The 21155-nt window shown below is 36.0% G+C and overlaps 1 protein-coding gene across 2 annotated transcripts in view; it reads left to right on the top strand.

Annotated features, from left to right (window-relative positions):
• The window catches only part of LOC121388204 (cyclic nucleotide-gated cation channel beta-1-like), a 198998-nt gene extending 179752 nt beyond the window's left edge, over window positions 1-19246 (top strand). For both annotated transcript variants that reach the window (XM_041519472.1, XM_041519474.1), the window contains 10 exons: window positions 419-560; window positions 1695-1854; window positions 5574-5671; window positions 7570-7653; window positions 8241-8359; window positions 9671-9817; window positions 10776-10896; window positions 12458-12652; window positions 13516-13768; window positions 16341-19246. In XM_041519472.1, the coding sequence (XP_041375406.1) occupies window positions 419-560; window positions 1695-1854; window positions 5574-5671; window positions 7570-7653; window positions 8241-8359; window positions 9671-9817; window positions 10776-10896; window positions 12458-12652; window positions 13516-13768; window positions 16341-17407 (2386 nt within the window). In that variant the 3' untranslated portion in view covers window positions 17408-19246. The remainder of the gene's footprint in view (window positions 1-418; window positions 561-1694; window positions 1855-5573; window positions 5672-7569; window positions 7654-8240; window positions 8360-9670; window positions 9818-10775; window positions 10897-12457; window positions 12653-13515; window positions 13769-16340) is intronic.
• The last annotated feature ends 1909 nt before the right edge of the window (window positions 19247-21155 follow it).

Here is a 21155-nt window from a genome sequence, read left to right as displayed (position 1 = left end):
GGATAGCATCAACAACATAGGATAGCTGGGGAAATTTTCTCTCAGATCTAGTCCCAAAGAAAGATACATGTATTCAGTAGCCTAATTTAAATATTTACTGGCATCAGGGCCAATTTGGTTATCAAAGGCCTGATTGCATAGTAATTAAAAAACAAAATCGCAAACAATTTCTGAGGTATTGTTTTAAGTAATTTAAAAAACGTTTATCATATATGTATTAAGAACAAATTATTACAATAAATTTTTGTACATAATATAATTTCTAATTTGTAGATACAGTACATGTATGTCTTGTTTCATTCATCTTTTTTTTCTACATACTAAAACTATATGTCTAAAACCATTAAGAAAAATGTTTATTTTTGGCCAATTAATGTACTTTGAATGTTAATTTACAATTTGTTTCTCTTTGTTACAGGTACATTCGTTGTTTTTACTTGGCAACAAAAACAGCCACATCCATTGGCAACAATCCAAAACCAACCAATCTAACTGAGTATCTGTTTATGACCTTGTATTGGTTATCCGGAGTCTTTGTCTTCGCTCTTCTCATTGGTCAGGTATATTGTCTTTGTTATTCTCATTGGTCAAGGCATATTATAGTATACACTATAAACAGATTCTTAAGAAAAAAGGATGGAATTTAGGTTTTAGGTATAATTAAATAGGTGTACCATTTCTTCAATGGTTCCTATTTCACCAGTATTTAATTACCTGAAAAATGAAAAAGTGTGGGTCATTTGAGTTTAGGAATATGGCATATCTTGACCATTATTCCAGTGGTCACTATTTCATCACTGTGTGCCTGGAAATAAAAGTGTGGGTCATTGATTTCCTGATCCCTGCTGAACCTCAAATGTGTTGTTAAGGTGTGCAATATTACTGAGTTAACAGACCTTCTGAAGATGAGATGCCAGGAAAAATGTGTCGGTCATTTAATTTTCTGATCCCTGCTGAACCTTAATATAATAGAACCATAGTCTAAGTTGTTGAGGTGTGTAACATAGTAAAGTTATCAGCCTTTTGAAGACTAGGTACCTGAAAAATGTGTGGGTCATTTAATTTTCTAATCCCTGCTGAACCCATATTGAAGTATCATCTGTATTGTCCAGGTGTGTAACATTGTTGAGTCAGCAGGCCTAGTGAAGACAACATACCTGAAAAAAGTATGCGTCATTTAATTTTCTGATCCCTGCTGAACCATAGTTTAATTAAGTTGCTCAGGTGCGTAACATAGTTTATTATCCACATAGTTCACAATATTCAGGGAAATATGACCAGTATGACCCACGTGTGACATAATGATTTCATGTGCACATCAAATGACATAATTTTGTGAAGTGATGTCATAACTTACTGCTGCTTTCCCAGTGTAAACGCTTATCAAAATGACATCATTTAGAAAAATAACGTTGTTTCATCGTGTCTTTTTAGTTACCTTTGAAACATTTTGACATAGTCCTAGCTCGTTATTCATGACAATAATATTTAGGATAATGTGGATAATAAAGAAATTATTACACTCGCATGTGAATCGTACTGATTTTACGAAACTCGTGTCAGGATTTCGTAAAATCAGTATGACACACAAGGTCGTATAATATTCTCTATAAAATTATCAGGCTCTATGGGTGGGTTATTTGATTTTCTGATCAATGCTGATCCTATATTGAAGTATAGTCTATACTGTACAGGTGCGTAACATCGTTGAGTCGGCAGGCCTGGTGAAGACGCGATACCGACAGCAGGTGGATGCTGTGATGAGATACATGGATTCGATCGACGTTCCGAAGGCCATGCACAACAGAGTCCGACACTGGTTCATGTACAACTGGGAACAACATTCAATGACAGGTTTGTCTTTACCTCTGTCATATTCTTAATACAGTCAGTATCACCTATACAACTGGGAACAACATTCAATGACAGGTTTGTCTTTACCTCTGTCATATACTTAATACAGTCAGTATAACCTGTACAACTGGGAACAACATTCAATGACAGGTTTGTCTTTACCTCTGTCATATCCTTAATACAGTCGGTATCACCTGTACAACTGGGAACAACGTTCAATGACAGGTTTGTCTTTACCTCTGTCATATCCTTAATACAGTCGGTATCACCTGTACAACTGGGAACAACATTCAATGACAGGTTTGGCGTTACCTCTGTCATATCCTTAATACAGTCGGTATCACCTGTACAACTGGGAACAACATTCAATGACAGGTTTGTCTTTACCTCTGTCATATACTTAATACAGTCAGTATCACCTGTATAACTGGGAACAACATTCAATGACAGGTTTGTCTTTACCTCTGTCATATCCTTAATACAGTCAGTATCACCTGTACAACTGGGAACAACATTCAAAGACAGGTTTGTCTTTACCTCTGTCATATTCTTAATACAGTCAGTATCACCTATACAACTGGGAACAACATTCAATGACAGGTTTGTCTTTACCTCTGTCATATACTTAATACAGTCAGTATCACCTGTATAACTGGGAACAACATTCAATGACAGGTTTGTCTTTACCTCTGTCATATCCTTAATACAGTCGGTATCACCTGTACAACTGGGAACAACGTTCAATGACAGGTTTGTCTTTACCTCTGTCATATCCTTAATACAGTCGGTATCACCTGTACAACTGGGAACAACATTCAATGACAGGTTTGGCGTTACCTCTGTCATATCCTTAATACAGTCGGTATCACCTGTACAACTGGGAACAACATTCAATGACAGGTTTGTCTTTACCTCTGTCATATACTTAATACAGTCAGTATCACCTGTATAACTGGGAACAACATTCAATGACAGGTTTGTCTTTACCTCTGTCATATCCTTAATACAGTCAGTATCACCTGTACAACTGGGAACAACATTCAAAGACAGGTTTGTCTTTACCTCTGTCATATTCTTAATACAGTCAGTATCACCTGTACAACTGGGAACAACATTCAATGACAGGTTTGGCGTTACCTCTGTCATATCCTTAATACAGTCAGTATCACCTGTACAACTGGGAACAACATTCAAAGACAGGTTTGTCTTTACCTCTGTCATATTCTTAATACAGTCAGTATCACCTGTACAACTGGGAACAACATTCAATGACAGGTTTGTCTTTACCTCTGTCATATACTTAATACAGTCAGTATCACCTGTATAACTGGGAACAACATTCAATGACAGGTTTGTCTTTACCTCTGTCATATCCTTAATACAGTCAGTATCACCTGTACAACTGGGAACAACATTCAATGACAGGTTTGTCTTTACCTCTGTCATATACTTAATACAGTCAGTATCACCTGTACAACTGGGAACAACATTCAAAGACAGGTTTGTCTTTACCTCTGTCATATACTTACTACAGTCAGTATCACCTGTACAACTGGAAACAACATTCAATGACATATTCTTAATGCATACAATATCACCTGTATCAGATTTTGAATATGAGAAACCCCTCAAATCCAAACCCTCTGTAAATGGGAATTCTCTCAAAACAAGACATTTTTCAAGATACTTTTTTAAATATTAGTAATGAATATAACCTCTTTAAACCAGATACCTCTTAAAACTGGACTTTTTACTCAGTCCCATTCAATATTCTATCAGATTCTTAATGCATTCATTATTACCCCCCCCCCCCCCCCAATTGTCTTAAGTCTTTCTTAAATGCATTTTGATCATCTCTCTTAAACCAGCCAGTGCACTACAGCTGGTATATCAAAGGCCGTGGTATGTGCTATCCTGTCTGTGGGATGGTGCATATAAAAGATCCTTTGCTACTAATGGGAAAATGTAGCAGGTTTCCTCTCTAAGACTATATTTCAAAATTACCAAATGTTTGACATCCAATAGCTGATGATTAATAAATCAATGTGCTCTAGTAGTGTCATTAACTCTTTCACCACTAAGTATTTATTGCACTATAGTTCCCTGCACCCTGAGTTTATATTGCAAATTTAGGGTCACATTAGGTAATGGATAAAACCAGTTAATCGATCAGTAATTTTGATTACAAACTATACATTTCCAGAAAGGGGAGTGGATAGACTGTCTAAATATAAAATAATATTTTTAAAATGATATACCATACAGGTGAAAACCAGGTAAATACAGGTAAAATTTGCATATCTTTCATGTATTTGATAAATGAAACATGGTAATAATGTGAAAATAAAGTCAAGATTGATCAATAAGTTATGTATTTAATTAATTTGAATTTCACAAAGTATATACAAGTTGACTTACAATGCCAGTGGAGCCACAGTGATTACAGGTATTGAACAACCCGAATGAAAGTTTGGTTCGCTTTCTCATGGCATTCATGTTTGTAAATTCCACAATTTTTTCAAACATTGCATTGGTATAAAACAAAGAAAAATACTGAGTGGCCTTAGTGTCAATGTCAAACAATTTTACGGGGCCCGGATTTTTAACAAAAGTTGATCGGCACCTAACTAAATATGGCTCATGTGTCCAGGTAAATTCAGGAGCATGATAAAACAATGGCAAGTCATCTTGCAGGTCGTCATCGGCATCGTTTTCTTCTAAGTTTGCACGCTGAATGATGTTTTGTTCAAGCTCGCCAATTTCGATTAAATCAAACGCACCAAAGTCCATGTTATTCCACATTTCATTGTCTGAAAACTCATCGTCGGAATCTCCATCATTGCTCACAACAGGTGAATTATCTCCGTTGGAATTCATTTCAAAATACAGATAAAATATTGATATAAACTTGCAAAAACTATTTGAAAACAACGTAAAACCTGGGCGCAGCCATAAACAAACTTCACACGTGGTTTATGCTCGCGCGAGATTTTAGCTAATTATAATAACGACGCGTCACTCGGCGCCAAATATGAACAGGTGTTACAAGCCGCTATACCGGCCTGTCGTGCTGAGCGGAGTTGTTATTTGTAAGCCGGTATACCGGCCTGTAGGGGTGAAAGAGTTAAACAGAACAAAAACCTTCATCTGTCTTAAAATGTACTGTGGTTATCTTTCTTGCTTGTATTATGTTTGTTTGTATCGTTTAACGACACCACTAGAGCACATTGATTAATTAATCATCGGCTATTGGACGTCAAACATTTTGGTAATTCTGACACGTAGTCATCAGACGAAACCCGCTACATTTTTCCTAAAGCAGAAAGGAATATTTTATATGCACTCTCCCACAGAAAGGAAAGCACATACCACGGCCTTTGACTGATTGTAGTGCACTGGTTGGAATGAGAAAAAAAAAACCCAATCAGTTGAATGGATCTACTGAGGTGGTTGAATCCTGCGATGTAAGCACCTCTAGCAAGCACTCGACCAACTGAACTAAATCCAGCCCCTGCTATTCTCATTTATATTCCTTAACTATATTATAATTATATCCTTTACTTATAATATGATTACATCTTTACCTATGTTATAATTACCCCCAAACATATATTATGATTATTTACATACCTATATTACAATTGCCCCATACGTATATTGTGATTATCTCCCTTTCCTATATCATAATTACCTCCCTTGCCATAATGTTTTCTTCACAGATGAGAAGACACTGCTTGATTCGTTACCAAAGAAACTGCAGACGGATCTGGCAATAAGTGTCCACTTCAACACACTGAGTAAAGTGCAGCTCTTCCAGGTTAGTGGATGTATTCATTCAAATTCATTAAGTGCCAGTAGATGTTTTCAGCATTTTTTTTCTTATATGGTACAAAATAAAAACCCACACTCCCTGCAAGATTTTTACATACATCACTGGTCAATATTTACATTAAAATGAATAATAACTAGTTAATGACGTCGGATATCTGCTTTATCCCGTGAAGGTAAGAATGGGAAATCTCGTGAGGCTCTGCTAAGCGGAATTTCTCATTTGGCCTGAACAGGATAAAGTAGATATCCGACTTCATTAACTAGTTATTATCGTTATACTGCAGACGATAAAAATTAAGGGGAAAAGCTATCATTTCTGTTATTTCAGCCACATTGTATGATGACCTAGAGGTCAAATGAGCGATTTTGTAATGTAGCTATGCATGTGACATCACATGATTGACGTCAAAAGTCGTAATCTGCCACTAGCAGGATGTGACTTTGCTTGATGAAATGGTGGTTGCAAGATAAAAAGTCAACAATTTACCAGAAGGTCCACTGCCGCTAATTACTTTAGTTGACTATCGGTAATATGATGGATGATGTAACCATTCAACAAGTCTGTGGAGACAGGATCCAGAACTCTCATCTCAAGTGCTGGGCTTATAGAATTGAACCAATGCCAACCAATACTCCATGGCTTCTTTATCAAAAGCTGTGATATGTGATGTCTTGTCTATGGGAAAGTACATATAGAATTGAACCAATGCCAACCAATACTCCATGGCTTCTTTATCAAACACTGTGATATGTGATGTCTTGTCTGTGGGAAAGTACATATAGAATTGAACCAATGCCAACCAATACTCCATGGCTTCTTTATCAAAAGCTGTGATATGTGATGTCTTGTTTGTGGGAAAGTACATATAGAATTGAACCAATGCCAACCAATATTCCATGGCTTCTTTATCAAAAGCTGTGATATGTGATGTCTTGTCTGTGGGAAAGTACATATAGAATTGAACCAATGCCAACCAATACTCCATGGCTTCTCTATCAAAAGCTGTGATATGTGATGTCTTGTCTGTGGGAAAGTACATATAGAATTGAACCAATGCCAACCAATACTCCATGGCTTCTCTATCAAAAGCTGTGATATGTGATGTCTTGTCTGTGGGAAAGTACATATAGAATTGAACCAATGCCAACCAATACTCCATGGCTTCTCTATCAAAAGCTGTGATATGTGATGTCTTGTCTGTGGGAAAGTACATATAGAATTGAACCAATGCCAACCAATACTCCATGGCTTCTTTATCAAAAGCTGTGATATGTGATGTCTTGTCTGTGGGAAAGTACATATAGAATTGAACCAATGCCAACCAATACTCCATGGCTTCTTTATCAAAAGCTGTGATATGTGATGTGGGAAAGTACATATAAAATTTCCCTTTCTTCCAAAGAGAAAAAAGCAGCCTATTTCTTCTGAAAACAGTTAGAATGATCACATTAATTCATTAATAAAAAAACACTTTAACTTTCAACAATTACACAGAGCAAAAAGTAGCTATTTTCTGGCCCTTCCTTCCATATAACACTTTATAATGCTGAGATTACACCTTGTAAAATTAAATAATGCAACACCACGTTTCTTTTCACTGTATCCATAACATAGTTTCACCAACATTGTTTGTTTTTACTTTTGACTTTGTTGTAGGATCACGTACCCTTTGTAGACCCATCTCAACCCAACCAGTGCCCCACAGCTGTGGTATGTGCTGTCCTGTGTGGGACAGTATGTATAAAAGATCCCTTGCTGTTTCTGAAAACATTTAGCAGGTTTCCTCAGAAGAGTTACATATCAGAATTACTAAATGTTTGAAATCCAGTAGCCACTGATTAATAATTCAATGTACTCTTGGTTATACATTGTATTTCTTGCAGGACTGTGACAAGAACTTGTTGTATGATCTGGTGTTAAAACTGAGACCTGTCCTCTATCTGCCTCATGACTATATCTGTGAAAAGGTAACGATCTAATTATAGGATGGAACCCTACTAGTGATAAGAACTTGTATGATCTGGTGTTAAAACTAAGACCTGTCTTCTATCTGCCTAATGACTACATCTGTGAAAAGGTAACGATCTAATTATAGAATGGAACCCTTCTAATCCAAACACTTATATCCAAGGGACGTAACTCAGTGGTACAGTGCGCCCCTGATGCGCAATTGATCTAGGATCGATCCCCGTCGGTGGGCCATTGGGCTATTTCTCGTTCCAGCCAGTGCTTCACAGCTGGTGTAACAAAGGCCGAAATATATACTATCCTGTCTGTGGGATGGTGCATATAAAAGATCCCTTGCTGCTAATCGAAAAGAGTACCCCATTAAGTGGCGACAGCGGGTTTCCTCTCTCAATATATGTGTGGTCCTTAACCATATATCCAACACCATATAACTGAAAATAAAATGTGCTGAGTGCGTCGTTAAATAAAACATTTCCTTCCTTCTGATATAAAAATATAACAAAAATGTTTTTGTTTTTTACTGAGAGATCTGAATTGATATTGACATTAATTATGATGTAACAAGTTTCTTGTTTTCTCTGACCAGGGAGAAGTGGGTAAAGAGATGTACATAGTCAGCGAAGGTCAAGTGGAGGTAGTGGGTGGCGAGGATGGCGAGACGATTCTAGCAACACTTCATGAGGGCAGCGTGTTTGGAGAAATCAGGTACGCAGGTTCATTTCATTCATTCATTCCATTTTTCATTCTTCTATCACTTGTCTATCCATTCATTCAGTCCATCTGTCCATCCATCCATCTTTTCACCTGTCCATCCATCCTTCCATCTGTCCATCCATCCTTCCATCTGTCCATCCATCCTTCCATCTGTCCATCCATCCTTCCATCTGTCCATCCATCCATCCTTCCATCTGTCCATCCATCCTTCCATCTGTCCATCCATCCATCCTTCCATCTGTCCATCCATCCTTCCATCTGTCCATCCATCCATCCTTCCATCTGTCCATCCATCCATCCTTCCATCTGTCCATCCATCCTTCCATCTGTCCATCCACCCTTCCATCCTTCCAGTCAGTACCCACCTACCTGTCTGGCTATTTATTCATTCATTTGTTCATTTAGTCATTAAACATTTTTGAACTCTTCTTTTGATGTGCATTTGCAATGTTATCAAACTTCTATAACCATAGTCCAATTTGCAATGCTATCAAACTTCTATAACCATAGTCCAATTTGCACTGCTATCAAACTTCTATAACCATAGTCCAATTTGCAATGCTATCAAACTTCTATAACCATAGTCCAATTTGCAATGCTATCAAACTTCTATAACCATAGTCCAATTTGCAATGCTATCAAACTTCTATAACCATAGTCCAATTTGCAATGCTATCAAACTTCTATAACCATAGTCCAATTTGCAATGCTATCAAACTTCTATAACATTAATGTGCTTACTTTAATAAATGAATAGCAAAAGATATAAAAGACATATTTTATTAATTAATAATACCTTTTTTTGGTGTTTTATAAAGGCAATTTTAGAATTAATTACTGAAAAAGGCTTGTTTAATCTCAGGGCAGCATGGTGCTGATTAAAGCAAGATGGTGTTAAGACTACTGAGGCATGGTGCTGCACCATGCTAAAACAAGCTAGGGAAAACACTATATTGTGTCAGCGTGAAGCCATCCGTGTTAAAAGATTAAAATATACATCTTGATATATTGCTGGTAAAAAAAAATTGTTTACAATTTGTATGTAAGTCTTTCAATCTGTCAATATCTGTTAAAATGTTGCTTGTAAAAATTTATTTGTTGACATTTTATTGGCTATATTTGTTGACATTTTATTGGCTATATTTGTTGACATTTTATTGGCTATATTTTTTTACATTTTATTGGCTATATTTGTTGGAAATTGCAGGCTGGTATGTATTTGATGTAAAAAAACATGTAAATCTTTTCACTCTATCAACAACCATGTTAATATGTTGCTTGTAAATATTTATTTGTTCACAGTTTGTTGGCGATGTCGGGTGGAAATCGCAGAACTGCGAATGTTCGGTGTAAAGGATATGTAAATCTTTTCACTCTGTCGAAGGCCGACTTTGAGGAGGCTATGCGGGAGTACCCAGAGGCACAGAAACTATTGAGAAAAAGAGCAAAGTAATGCTATTTGAATGTAATAACCTGTACAGTATAGGTTTGAACTTAATCAAACTTGTATTTGAACCTAACAACCAGTTTTCTTCTAGAATTCGTCAAGCTCTGGAAGCCTGAACTTTTCATTCATCAAATATTTCAATATTATTTGTGAAATTTTTAACATTAACCTAAACTGTTTCTTCTTAATATCATTCAGTATTTTATATATCTTTGGAGTTAATTAAGTTCTTATTTGAACATAACAATCTGAACCATTTTCTTCTTTGGTTGGTATAATATTTAAGTTCATTTTAAGTTAATTAAGCTTGTTTTGGAGCATAATAAATTAAATCTGGTTTTTGTCCTAGGTTGATAAAATATTTATAGAGTTTTGAAGTTGATTAAGCTTGTATTTGAATACAACAACTTGAACTGTTTTCTTCTAAATTTCATCCAATATTATGTGTAGCTTTGGAATTACTCACACTTATATTCAACACAACTTGGTTTGTCTTTTTCTGAAGTTGATCCAATATTTATCTGAACATAAAATCCTGCATTATTTCCTTCCTAGTTGATCAGATTAAACAAAATTATAATATCTGACATTATTTCCGTTTGGGTTTGGTGCTTTGAATATAATAACCTTCATTGTTTTCCTCTTGTTAACTAATTGTTTATTTGAACATAACAACGTGCACTGTTGATTTTTCTTGGGTTTATCAAGTGCTGTGGGTTTTTTGTTATACAAATTTATAACAAATTTAATTATGTAGTGTTTATAAAACAAAAAACCCAAAACAAAACAAATTTACATTTGGAAGTTCAAAAACACAATTTTTTTTTTTTTAACATAACCTTTACTATTACCTTCATTAGTTACTTTGCACATATATCAGAATTTTAACATGACCAACATATCCAGGACTTTTTGTTTACATGTATTTGTATAACATTTGTTATTTTACAAATTGTTCAGGAAACTTTTGAAAGAAAATGCCAGACTGGAAAGGAAGAGTAAAAAGATTGAGACTGAGGAAATCATCAAAACTCCATCAACAAAATCACAGACTCCCAAAATGATCAAAGCAGTTATACAGGTAAGGCATTCACAAACAAAGGAAGATCTATTTTCAGTTTCATAGGACCAAATCAGGGAGTTCCAGGTCAAAGTTGAAAGTCTCCATTTATGGAGTAAAATTAGTTCCGTGTCAAAGTTGAAAGTACTCCAGTTAGAGAGTAAAATTAGCTCCGTGTCAAAGTTGAAAGTCCTCCATTTATGGAGTAAAATTAGTTCCGTGTCAAAGTTAAAAGTCTCCATTTAGAGAGTAAAATTAGCTCCGTGTCAAAGTTGAAAGTCCTCCATTTATGGAGTAAAATTAGTTCTGTGTCAAAGTTAAAAGTCCTCCATTTATGGAGTAAAATTAGCTCTGTGTCAAAGTTGAAAGTCCTCCATTTATGGAGTAAAATTAGTTCCGTGTCAAAGTTAAAAGTCTCCATTTAGAGAGTAAAATTAGCTCCGTGTCAAAGTTGAAAGTCCTCCATTTAGAGAGTAAAATTAGCTCTGTGTCAAAGTTGAAAGTCTCCATTTAGAGAGTAAAATTAGCTCCGTGTCAAAGTTGAAAGTCTCCATTTAGAGAGTAAAATTAGCTCGAGCTGGGATTGCAAGTAATATGTAACATTTTTTATTTGTGCAAATATTGTTATCTATTGTCAAAGAATTAGTATATTTTTTTATTTAAAACTGTCAGTGTAACAATATAAGTTTAACAATATCAATTTAAAACTCACTTCAACAATACTAGTTTAACAATATCAATTTGAAACAATATCAACAGTATTAATTTGAAACAGGGTCAATTTAACAGTGTCAATTTGAAACAGGTGCTGAATCCCCAGTGAGAAGTTATGAAACACTTGAACCAAACCCCTCAGTAAATTGCAAGTCTATCATATATGCAGTTGAAACATAGTCGGTTTGTACATGTAATTGCTAATTTAACAGTGTCAATTTTCAAACAATATCAGTATGTAACAGTGTCAATTTAACAGTGACAATTTGAAACAATATTATTGTGTAACAGTGTCAATTTAACAATGTCAGTTTAAAACAGTATCAATGTGTAACAGTGTCAATTTTGATAGAATATCAATGTGTAACAGTGTCAATTTAACAGTGTCAATTTTGATAGAATATCAATGTGTAACAGTGTCAATTTAACAGTGTCAATTTTGATAGAATATAAATGTATATCAAATTTGATAGAATATCAGTGTGTAACAGTGTCAATTTAATAGTGTCAATTTTGATAGAATATCAATGTGTAACAGTGTCAATTTTGATAGAATATCAATGTGTAACAGTGTCAGTTTTGATAGAATAACAGTGTCAATTTTGACAGAATATCAATGTGTAACAGTGTCAATTTAACTGTTAATTTTGATAGAATATCAGTGTGTAACAGTGTAAATTTTGATAGAATATCGATGTGTAACAGTGTCAATTTAACAGTGTCAATTTTGATAAAATATCAGTAACAGTGTAAATTTTGATAGAATATCAGTGTGTAACAGTGTCAATTTTGATAGAATATCAGTGTGTAACAGTGTCATTTTTTTAATAGAATATCAGTGTGTAACAGTGTCAATAATTGTAACCAGGTGCTGAACCCCCAGTCTGAGATAATGAAACACCTGGAGCCGAACCGGTCTGTGAGTCTCAAGTCGAGTCGGTCAATCGCCTCCAATGCCAAGTCATACAGCTCCAACATCAAGATCAGCATCGTCAACAAGTCAGACGACCCACAGCACAGTATAGGCTCACCCAGATACAGCGCCGATGACTTGGGGTCTCAGGTGGGTAATCAACTTACAGTACAGTCACAATTGTTGTGGCAGACACCTGTAATCGGGGGTTATCTGCCCTGAGAGGTCACTTGTTTCCCTTCCGAATAATTTTTAATGTAAATTAACTGATAATAAGATTTAATTCTGTCTACTGTTTTGCATATGTCTAATAAAATGTACTGTTTTGTGATGGATGTAATACTATTTATTATCGATATAGTTAAAAATATCTTGGTTCTTAATAAAACGAGTACAGTAATAAAAATTAATTTAATTAAGATATAAATAGGATATTAAACTTGCTACCATCTCATATCATTTATGTCCCTCATGAAATAATTTTTGTCACTTGCTAAAGGTCATGACAATTGAAAATTATTTCACTTGGGATATAAACATAATATACGAAATGGAAGCTCCTATAATACTGCTTATTTCATAGACTTTATACTTTGTACTGTTTCCCATAGGTCTAGTACAAAAGATGACTTCCGTTTATACATTAAGCCAATGATTTTGTACTTGATATTTAGGGTTAAACTAAGAGTTCGGCTTATCCAAGGAGTCACCTAATATGCGGCAGTATATGTATTGTTTTCGCATGTGCTAACACTATTTATTTGACCTTATTTCAGCTGAGTCTGTCTGACATCCCGGATGAAGATTCCCACTGTTTTCGCATGTGCTAACACTGTTTATTTGACCTTATTTCAGCTGAGTCTGTCTGACATCCCGGATGACGATGACGACTGTTTTTGCATGTGCTAACACTGTTTATTTGACGTTATTTCAGCTGAGTCTGTCTGACATCCCGGATGACGATGACGACTGTTTTTGCATGTGCTAACACTGTTTATTTGATGTTATTTCAGCTGAGTCTGTCTGACATCCCAGACGACGATGCTGACTGTTTCAGTCTGTCTGAGGATGATGAGGAGTTGCTGGTGATAGAGAAGATGAACCCATCATCGTCGTCATCGTCAGAGGAGGAGACTCTGCCTGACGATGTGCCAACGTCACCGAGGTCCGTCAAAGAGGACAACATTGACAAGGACAATGTTGACAAGAACAATGTTGACAAGAACAATGTTGACAAGAACAACAGTCTGGAGAGTCAAGATTCGGGTAAACAGAAAATATTATCGTAGGTGTACAGGCTTCCAATGTTTGTTGGGGGACAGGCCAATTTTTCTGGATAACAATGTTTCTTTCTTATTTCTATTACTATCAAACAGCTATATGGTTTTGCAAATGCATTTTTATATCAATTACAAGTAATAGTATGTTTTATTTAACGACGCACTCAACACATTTTAATTATGGTTATATGGTTAAAGACCACACAGATAATGAGAGAGGAAAATCTCTGCTGCCACGTAATGGGCTACACTTTCCGATTAGCAGCAAAGTATCTTTTATATGCACCATCCCACAGACAGGGTAGTACATACCACGGCCTTTGATATACCAGTCATGGTGCACTGGCTGGAATGAGATATAACTTAATGGGCTGACTGATGGGGATCGATCCCAAACCGACACCACTGGGCTATGTCCCACCCGCTAATAGTGTGAGTAGAATGAGATATAACCTAATGGGCAGATTGATGGGGATCGATCCCAAACCAACACCACTGGGCTACGTCCCACCCGCTAATAGTGTGAGTAGAATGATATATGACCTAATGGGCTGACTGATGGGGATCGATCCCAAACCGACACCACTGGGCTACGTCCCACCCGCTAATAGTGTGAGTAGAATGATATATAACCTAATGGGCTGACTGATGGGGATCGATCCCAAACCGACACCACTGGGCTACGTCCCACCCGCTAATAGTGTGAGTAGAATGATATATAACCTAATGGGCTGACTGATGGGGATCGATCCCAAACCGACATCACTGGGCTATGTCCCACCCGCTAATAGTGTGAGTAGAATGATATATGGTGAAACACAGTTAACCACTTTGTTACGTCCCACCCCCTAATAGTGTGAGTAGAATGATATATGGTGAAACACAGTTAACCACTTTGTTCCAGCTACTGGTAACATAGACGTATGGGCTCCCATTTTTGTAGGGGGGGGGGGGGGGACTGGAACTCAAAACATTTTATTTACGGTTATATGAGTGTAACGACACTCAAACCATTGTATTACGGTTTTTTATAGGCGAATCTTAGAATAATATTAATCCCTAATGATCATACGCAATCGTCTGAGAGCCAATAATCTACGCTGCCGTAGCCAGGCTGTTCGACCACCACTCCTACCACGTCACAGAACGGCCAGACGTCACTGGTGTACGCTTCATCTGCGGTGGCAACGTGTTCAGTGGGGTCGAGTGATGTTCACTGATGAGTCCAGGTTTAGTCTCCAGTTCAACGACGGTCGGGTTCGTATCTACAGACGTCCTGGGAAGCGCTTCGCTGACGTTAACGTTAGACAACGTCACCGATTCGGTGGTGGCAGCGTCATGGTGTGGGGCGGCATCTCTATCCACCACAGGACCCCCCTCTATGTGGTGGATGGCAATCTGAATGGAATCCGCTATCTGAATGAGATTATCCGGCCGTTGGTTCTCCCAGGCCTTCAGCAGATTGGTGGCGGGGCATTTCTGCAGGATGACAATGCCAGACCCCACCGCGCCAGGGTGGTAACGGACTTTCTCAGACAACAAGGTATCGCCAGGATGGATTGGCCAGCATATTCGCCTGACTTTGCCCCAATAGAGCACGCCTGGGACGAATTAGGCAGGAGAGTTCGGGATAACCATGCCCCTCCGGCCAACCTTCATGATCTGGGTCAACTTCTTATGGCAGAGTGGCAGGCCATTCCCCAAGAGTTCTTCAGACGTCTGATCAACAGCATGAGGCAACGATGTGTCGAGTGTATTCGTGCCAGGGGTGGATTCACACACTATTAAACGAATGTTCTAATGTGTAAAATCCATGTTTGACAACCTTCAACTTTGACAGCATGTCATGTGACTTTCTTGTATACAGTGACGTTTATTTGTGTTTTTTTGTAAATATGGAACAATAAATATATGTCACAGAGCTGTCAATTTTGATTGTGCTTTTTAACTGGATGATCTGGCTGTAGCAACTGGATCAATAGTCAGTTGTTTGTGTTATTGGTGTGTGTGTTATCTTAAATAACAAATGATGCCGGCCTGGAAATAAATATGTTGGTGGTGCCTGTCAAAATGACCTATGTCGATCAATTTGAGTCTGCCATTAAAGAAAGATGTGCCTATCACCAAATGCTGAACTAGTGTTACTGTTGTCCTTTATCAATCCTATACGGAAAAGTGCATTGTAAGTCCACCACACCCCATCCAAGCTTTTCTATTCTAAGCTTGAGTATGGTAATGCTAGTGATACAATAATTTAATTTAATTAATAAAAAATCAACTAAAATATATAAACTGCAATGAAACTCCTCTAAACCAGACATGCTCAAGACGCAGTAAAAAGTATGATTTTAAGAGGTATCCAGTTTACAGAGGGTTTTTTCTGCACAGATATAAAGGGACTATGAAAAAATCTTGTTTTGAGGGAATTCTGGTTTACAGAGGGTCTGGTTTTGAGAGGTTTCACTGAATATGGTAGAATAATTTCAATTAAAATATTGTGCTTTGTAACATTGGTAAAATGCATATAATTTAACTGTTATATTCATATTTTTATGCAGGCATTCCAAGCATGAAACAAAGTAGAAGCACAGAGTTCAGTAACCAGGACAGTAGAGAGAATTTCAACAATGGCGGCCTTCTCACTGGCATCCACAAGGAAAACAAGAACACGAAATGTGACCAGAGTGAAGAAAATGCAAATATTCCACCACAAAGTTTAAATGAAGAAATGGCTGTACCTCTAGATCCTACAAAAGAAACAAGTCCAGATAACTCCTCTGTTGACAAAGAAAGCAGGACAGATAAATCTGTTGACAAAGAAACCAGGATGGATAACTCTGTCAGTAATAACTCCACTGTCAAAAAAGAAACAGGGACAGATAACTCCATTATTAAAAAAGAAACAATTACAGATAACTCAACACTGAACAAAGAAGCAAGGACGGACAATGCTGTTATGAACAAAGAAAAAGGGGCAGACAACTCCACTAACAACTTGCTAGATCAGCCTGCAGTTCTCCGCCCTGTAAGCAGGAGCAGTAGCAGATCTGGACTACACAATCAAAGTGACGGAAATACTTCACAACAATCGAGAAGCAATTCTGTGAAAGATAAAAATACAAAAGAATTGGAACAGAAAAATTCTGAGGTAAATAAAGAAAGCAAAGATTCTAAAACAAGGACATCAGATTCTACCAACGAGTCAAAACCTAAAAAAGACAAACCTGAAATTCCCCCAAAACCAAAACGGTCATCAAAAGATGAAAACAAAAATTCTCTATCAAAAACGGATTTCTCAAATAACTCTGGTGTTGAGGAGCATAATGTTATTGAATACTGTGCCGATGTGGAAATGATAACCACAGCTCAGATGGGAATGAAGAGAAAGGTGTCCGATCGACGACCGAACCCAGTAGTACTGGACAGGAATATCATACACATGGCTCACCTTGTCAATGAATCGGAGATCCCCCAACAAAACCAAGTGATTACATCGGTCGAGATTCACAGAGAAAAGACTCTGTCGCCTGCGTCTATATTCTCACTGTCCGAGCAGACGGGACGGCCCGAGTCAAGGGAACTGACGAGGCAGAAGAGTAATTCTTCTTACGAGACACAGTTGTGAGGAATGTATAGACTATTAGAACCAATAAAAAAAGATGAAAAATGAGAAATATACAGACAGAATATGTGTGCAGACAAAAATGAGAATGTTTGAGATCATACAGACATGAGAATGTGTATAGAGTGAAATGAGAAAATGTACAGAAGGAAATGAGAATGTGTCTAGACAGAAATGAGATGTGTACAGACAGAAATAAGAAAATGTACAAACAGAAATGAGAATGTGTACAGACAGAAATGAGAATGTGTACACACATAAATTAGAATGTGTACGACAGAAATGAGAATGTGTACACACATAAATTAGAATGTGTACAGACAGAAATGAGAATGTGTACAGACATAAATGAAATTTGTACAGACAGAAATGAGAATGTGTACAGACAGAAATGAGAATGTTTACAGATGAAATAAAAATGTGTAGGCAGAAAAAAGAAACTTTAGACAGAAATGAGAATGTATGACAGACACGAGAATGTGTACAGAGAGAAATAAAAATATGTTCAGAAATGAGAATGTGTACAAACAGAAATGAGAATGTGTACAGACAGAAATGAGACAGAAATGAGAATGTGTACAGACAGAAATGAAACAGAAATGAGAATGCGTACAAACAGAAATGAGAATGTGTACAGACAGAAATGAGAATGTGTCAAACAGAAATGAGACAGAAATGAGAATGTGTATGAACAGAAATGAGAATGTGTACAGACAGAAATGAGAATGTGTACAGACAGAAATGAGACCGAAATGAGAATGTGTACAGACAGAAATGAGAATGAGTACAGACAGAAATGAGAATGTGTACAGACATAAATGAAATTTGTACAGACAGAAATGAGAATGTGTACAGACAGAAATGAGAATGTTTACAGATGAAATAAAAATGTGTAGGCAGAAAAAAGAAACTTTAGACAGAAATGAGAATGTATGACAGACACGAGAATGTGTACAGAGAGAAATAAAAATATGTTCAGAAATGAGAATGTGTACAAACAGAAATGAGAATGTGTACAGACAGAAATGAGACAGAAATGAGAATGTGTACAGACAGAAATGAAACAGAAATGAGAATGCGTACAAACAGAAATGAGAATGTGTACAGACAGAAATGAGAATGTGTCAAACAGAAATGAGACAGAAATGAGAATGTGTATGAACAGAAATGAGAATGTGTACAGACAGAAATGAGAATGTGTACAGACAGAAATGAGACCGAAATGAGAATGTGTACAGACAGAAATGAGAATGAGTACAGACAGAAATGAGAATGTGTACAGACAGAAATAAGAATGTACAGACAGAAATAAGAATGTACAGACAGAAATGAGTATATGTCAAGTCATGAGCAATTTGTACAAGGTAATTACGTGGTGTGAGAAATGTACAGACAGAAAAAAAAGTACACTGTGATGCCAAAACATTAATATTACAAGAAATGGCTGTGAGAAATGTGAACAGAGGTGAAAATAATATACTACACCAACTGTTCTACGGCAAATGTGATGGGAGTAGTTGCAGTACAAAGTGGATTTCCACAAGACACAGCAGAATGTACAGTGCTGCAGTTATTAAACTGATACTTGAGACAAAACTGTCACAAACAAAATACTTATAATAACATGTATATTATTCTACAACAACAAGGTATTGTCCAACAACTTGGAGAAAGTTCACATATAAAGAACAATGTGGATTAGGTTTTTTAATTATTGTTACAATTTGATGACTTGCATTTGTGTATACTATTCCTGAAATGATGGATTATCTAACAAAACAGCTTCATTTGTGTGGAAATATTTGTTTAAAATGTTAAAATAAATTTTTTAAATAGTGCAAAGTAATGGCCTTTGTTGTTGAATTGAAAATAAATATAAAATGCTTGAATGTTTTAAGAACCCAGTGAAGTGATTAGTCAAAATTGGTAATTTTTTAATACTGTAATCTGTCTACTAGGCATGCTTGGACTTTTCCCATCCCAACCAGTGCCCCATGACTGATATTTCAAAGGCTGTGGTATGTGTTATCCTGTCTGTGGGAAAATAATAAAATTACTAAATGTCTGACATCCAGTAGCTGATAATCTTTATTAAATGTCTGACATCCAGTAGCTGATAATCTTTATTAAATGTCTGACATCCAGTAGCTGATAATCTTTATTAAATGTCTGACATCCAGTAGCTGATAATCTTTATTAAATGTCTGACATCCAGTAGCTGATAATCTTTATTAAATGTCTGACATCCAGTAGCTGATAATTAATTAATCTTTATTAAATGTCCGACATCCAGTAGCTGATAATCTTTATTAAATGTCTGACATCCAGTAGCTGATAATTAATTAATCTTTATTAAATGTCTGACATCCAGTAGCTGATAATCTTTATTAAATGTCTGACATCCAATAGCTGATAATTAATTAATCTTTATTAAATGTCTGACAATAGCTGATAATCTTTATTAAATGTCTGACATCCAATAGCTGATAATCTTTGTCAAATGTCTGACATCCAGTAGCTGATAATCTTTATTAAATGTCTGACATCCAGTAGCTGATAATCTTTATTAAATGTCTGACATCCAGTAGCTGATAATCTTTATTAAATGTCTGACATCCAGTAGCTGATAATTCTGACATCCAGTAATCTTTATTAAATGTCTTTATTAAATGACATCCAGTAGCTGATAATCTTTATTAAATGTCTGACATCCAGTAGCTGATAATTAATTAATCTTTATTAAATGTCTGACATCCAAGTAGCTGATAATCTTTATTAAATGTCTGACATCCAGTAGCTGATAATTAATTAATCTTTATTAAATGTCTGACATCCAGTAGCTGATAATCTTTATTAAATGTCTGACATCCAGTAGCTGATAATTAATTAATCTTTGTCAAATGTCTGACATCCAGTAGCTGATAATCTTTATTAAATGTCTGACATCCAATAGCTGATAATCTTTATTAAATGTCTAATCTTTATTAAATGTCTGACATCCAGTAGCTGATAATCTTTATTAAATGTCTGACATCCAGTAGCTGATAATTAATTAATCTTTATTAAATGTCTGACATCCAGTAGCTGATAATTAATTAATCTTTGTCATTAATGTCTGACATCCAGTAGCTGATAATTAATTAATCTTTATCAAATGTCTGACATCCAATAGCTGATAATGTACATCCAATAGCTGATAATTAATTAATCTTTGTCAAATGTCTCACATCCAGTAGCTGATAATCTTTATTAAATGTCTGACATCCAATAGCTGATAATTAATTAATCTTTGTCAAATGTCTGACATCCAGTAGCTGATAATCTTTATTAAATGTCTGACATCCAGTAGCTGATAATCTTTGTCAAATGTCTGACATCCAATAGCTGATAATTAATTAATCTTTGTCAAATGTCTGACATCCAATAGTTGATAATTAATTAATCTTTGTCAAATGTCTGACATCCAGTAGCTGATAATTAATTAATCTTTGTCAAATGTCTGACATCCAGTAGCTGATAATTAATTAATCTTTGTCAAATGTCTGACATCCAATAGCTGATAATTAATTAATCTTTGTCAAATGTCTCACATCCAGTAGCTGATAATCTTTATTAAATGTCTGACATCCAGTAGCTGATAATTAATTAATCTTTGTGAAGTTGTCTGACATCCAATAGCTGATAATTAATTAATCTTTGTCAAATGTCTGACATCCAGTAGCTGATAATTAATTAATCTTTGTCAAATGTC

This window comes from Gigantopelta aegis, chromosome 14, assembly GCF_016097555.1.
Source record: "Gigantopelta aegis isolate Gae_Host chromosome 14, Gae_host_genome, whole genome shotgun sequence".
In the NCBI taxonomy this organism is placed as follows: Eukaryota; Metazoa; Mollusca; class Gastropoda; order Neomphalida; family Peltospiridae; genus Gigantopelta; species Gigantopelta aegis.
Note: the sequence above shows the minus strand (reverse complement) of the source record. Positions and strands in the feature narration are given on the sequence as shown.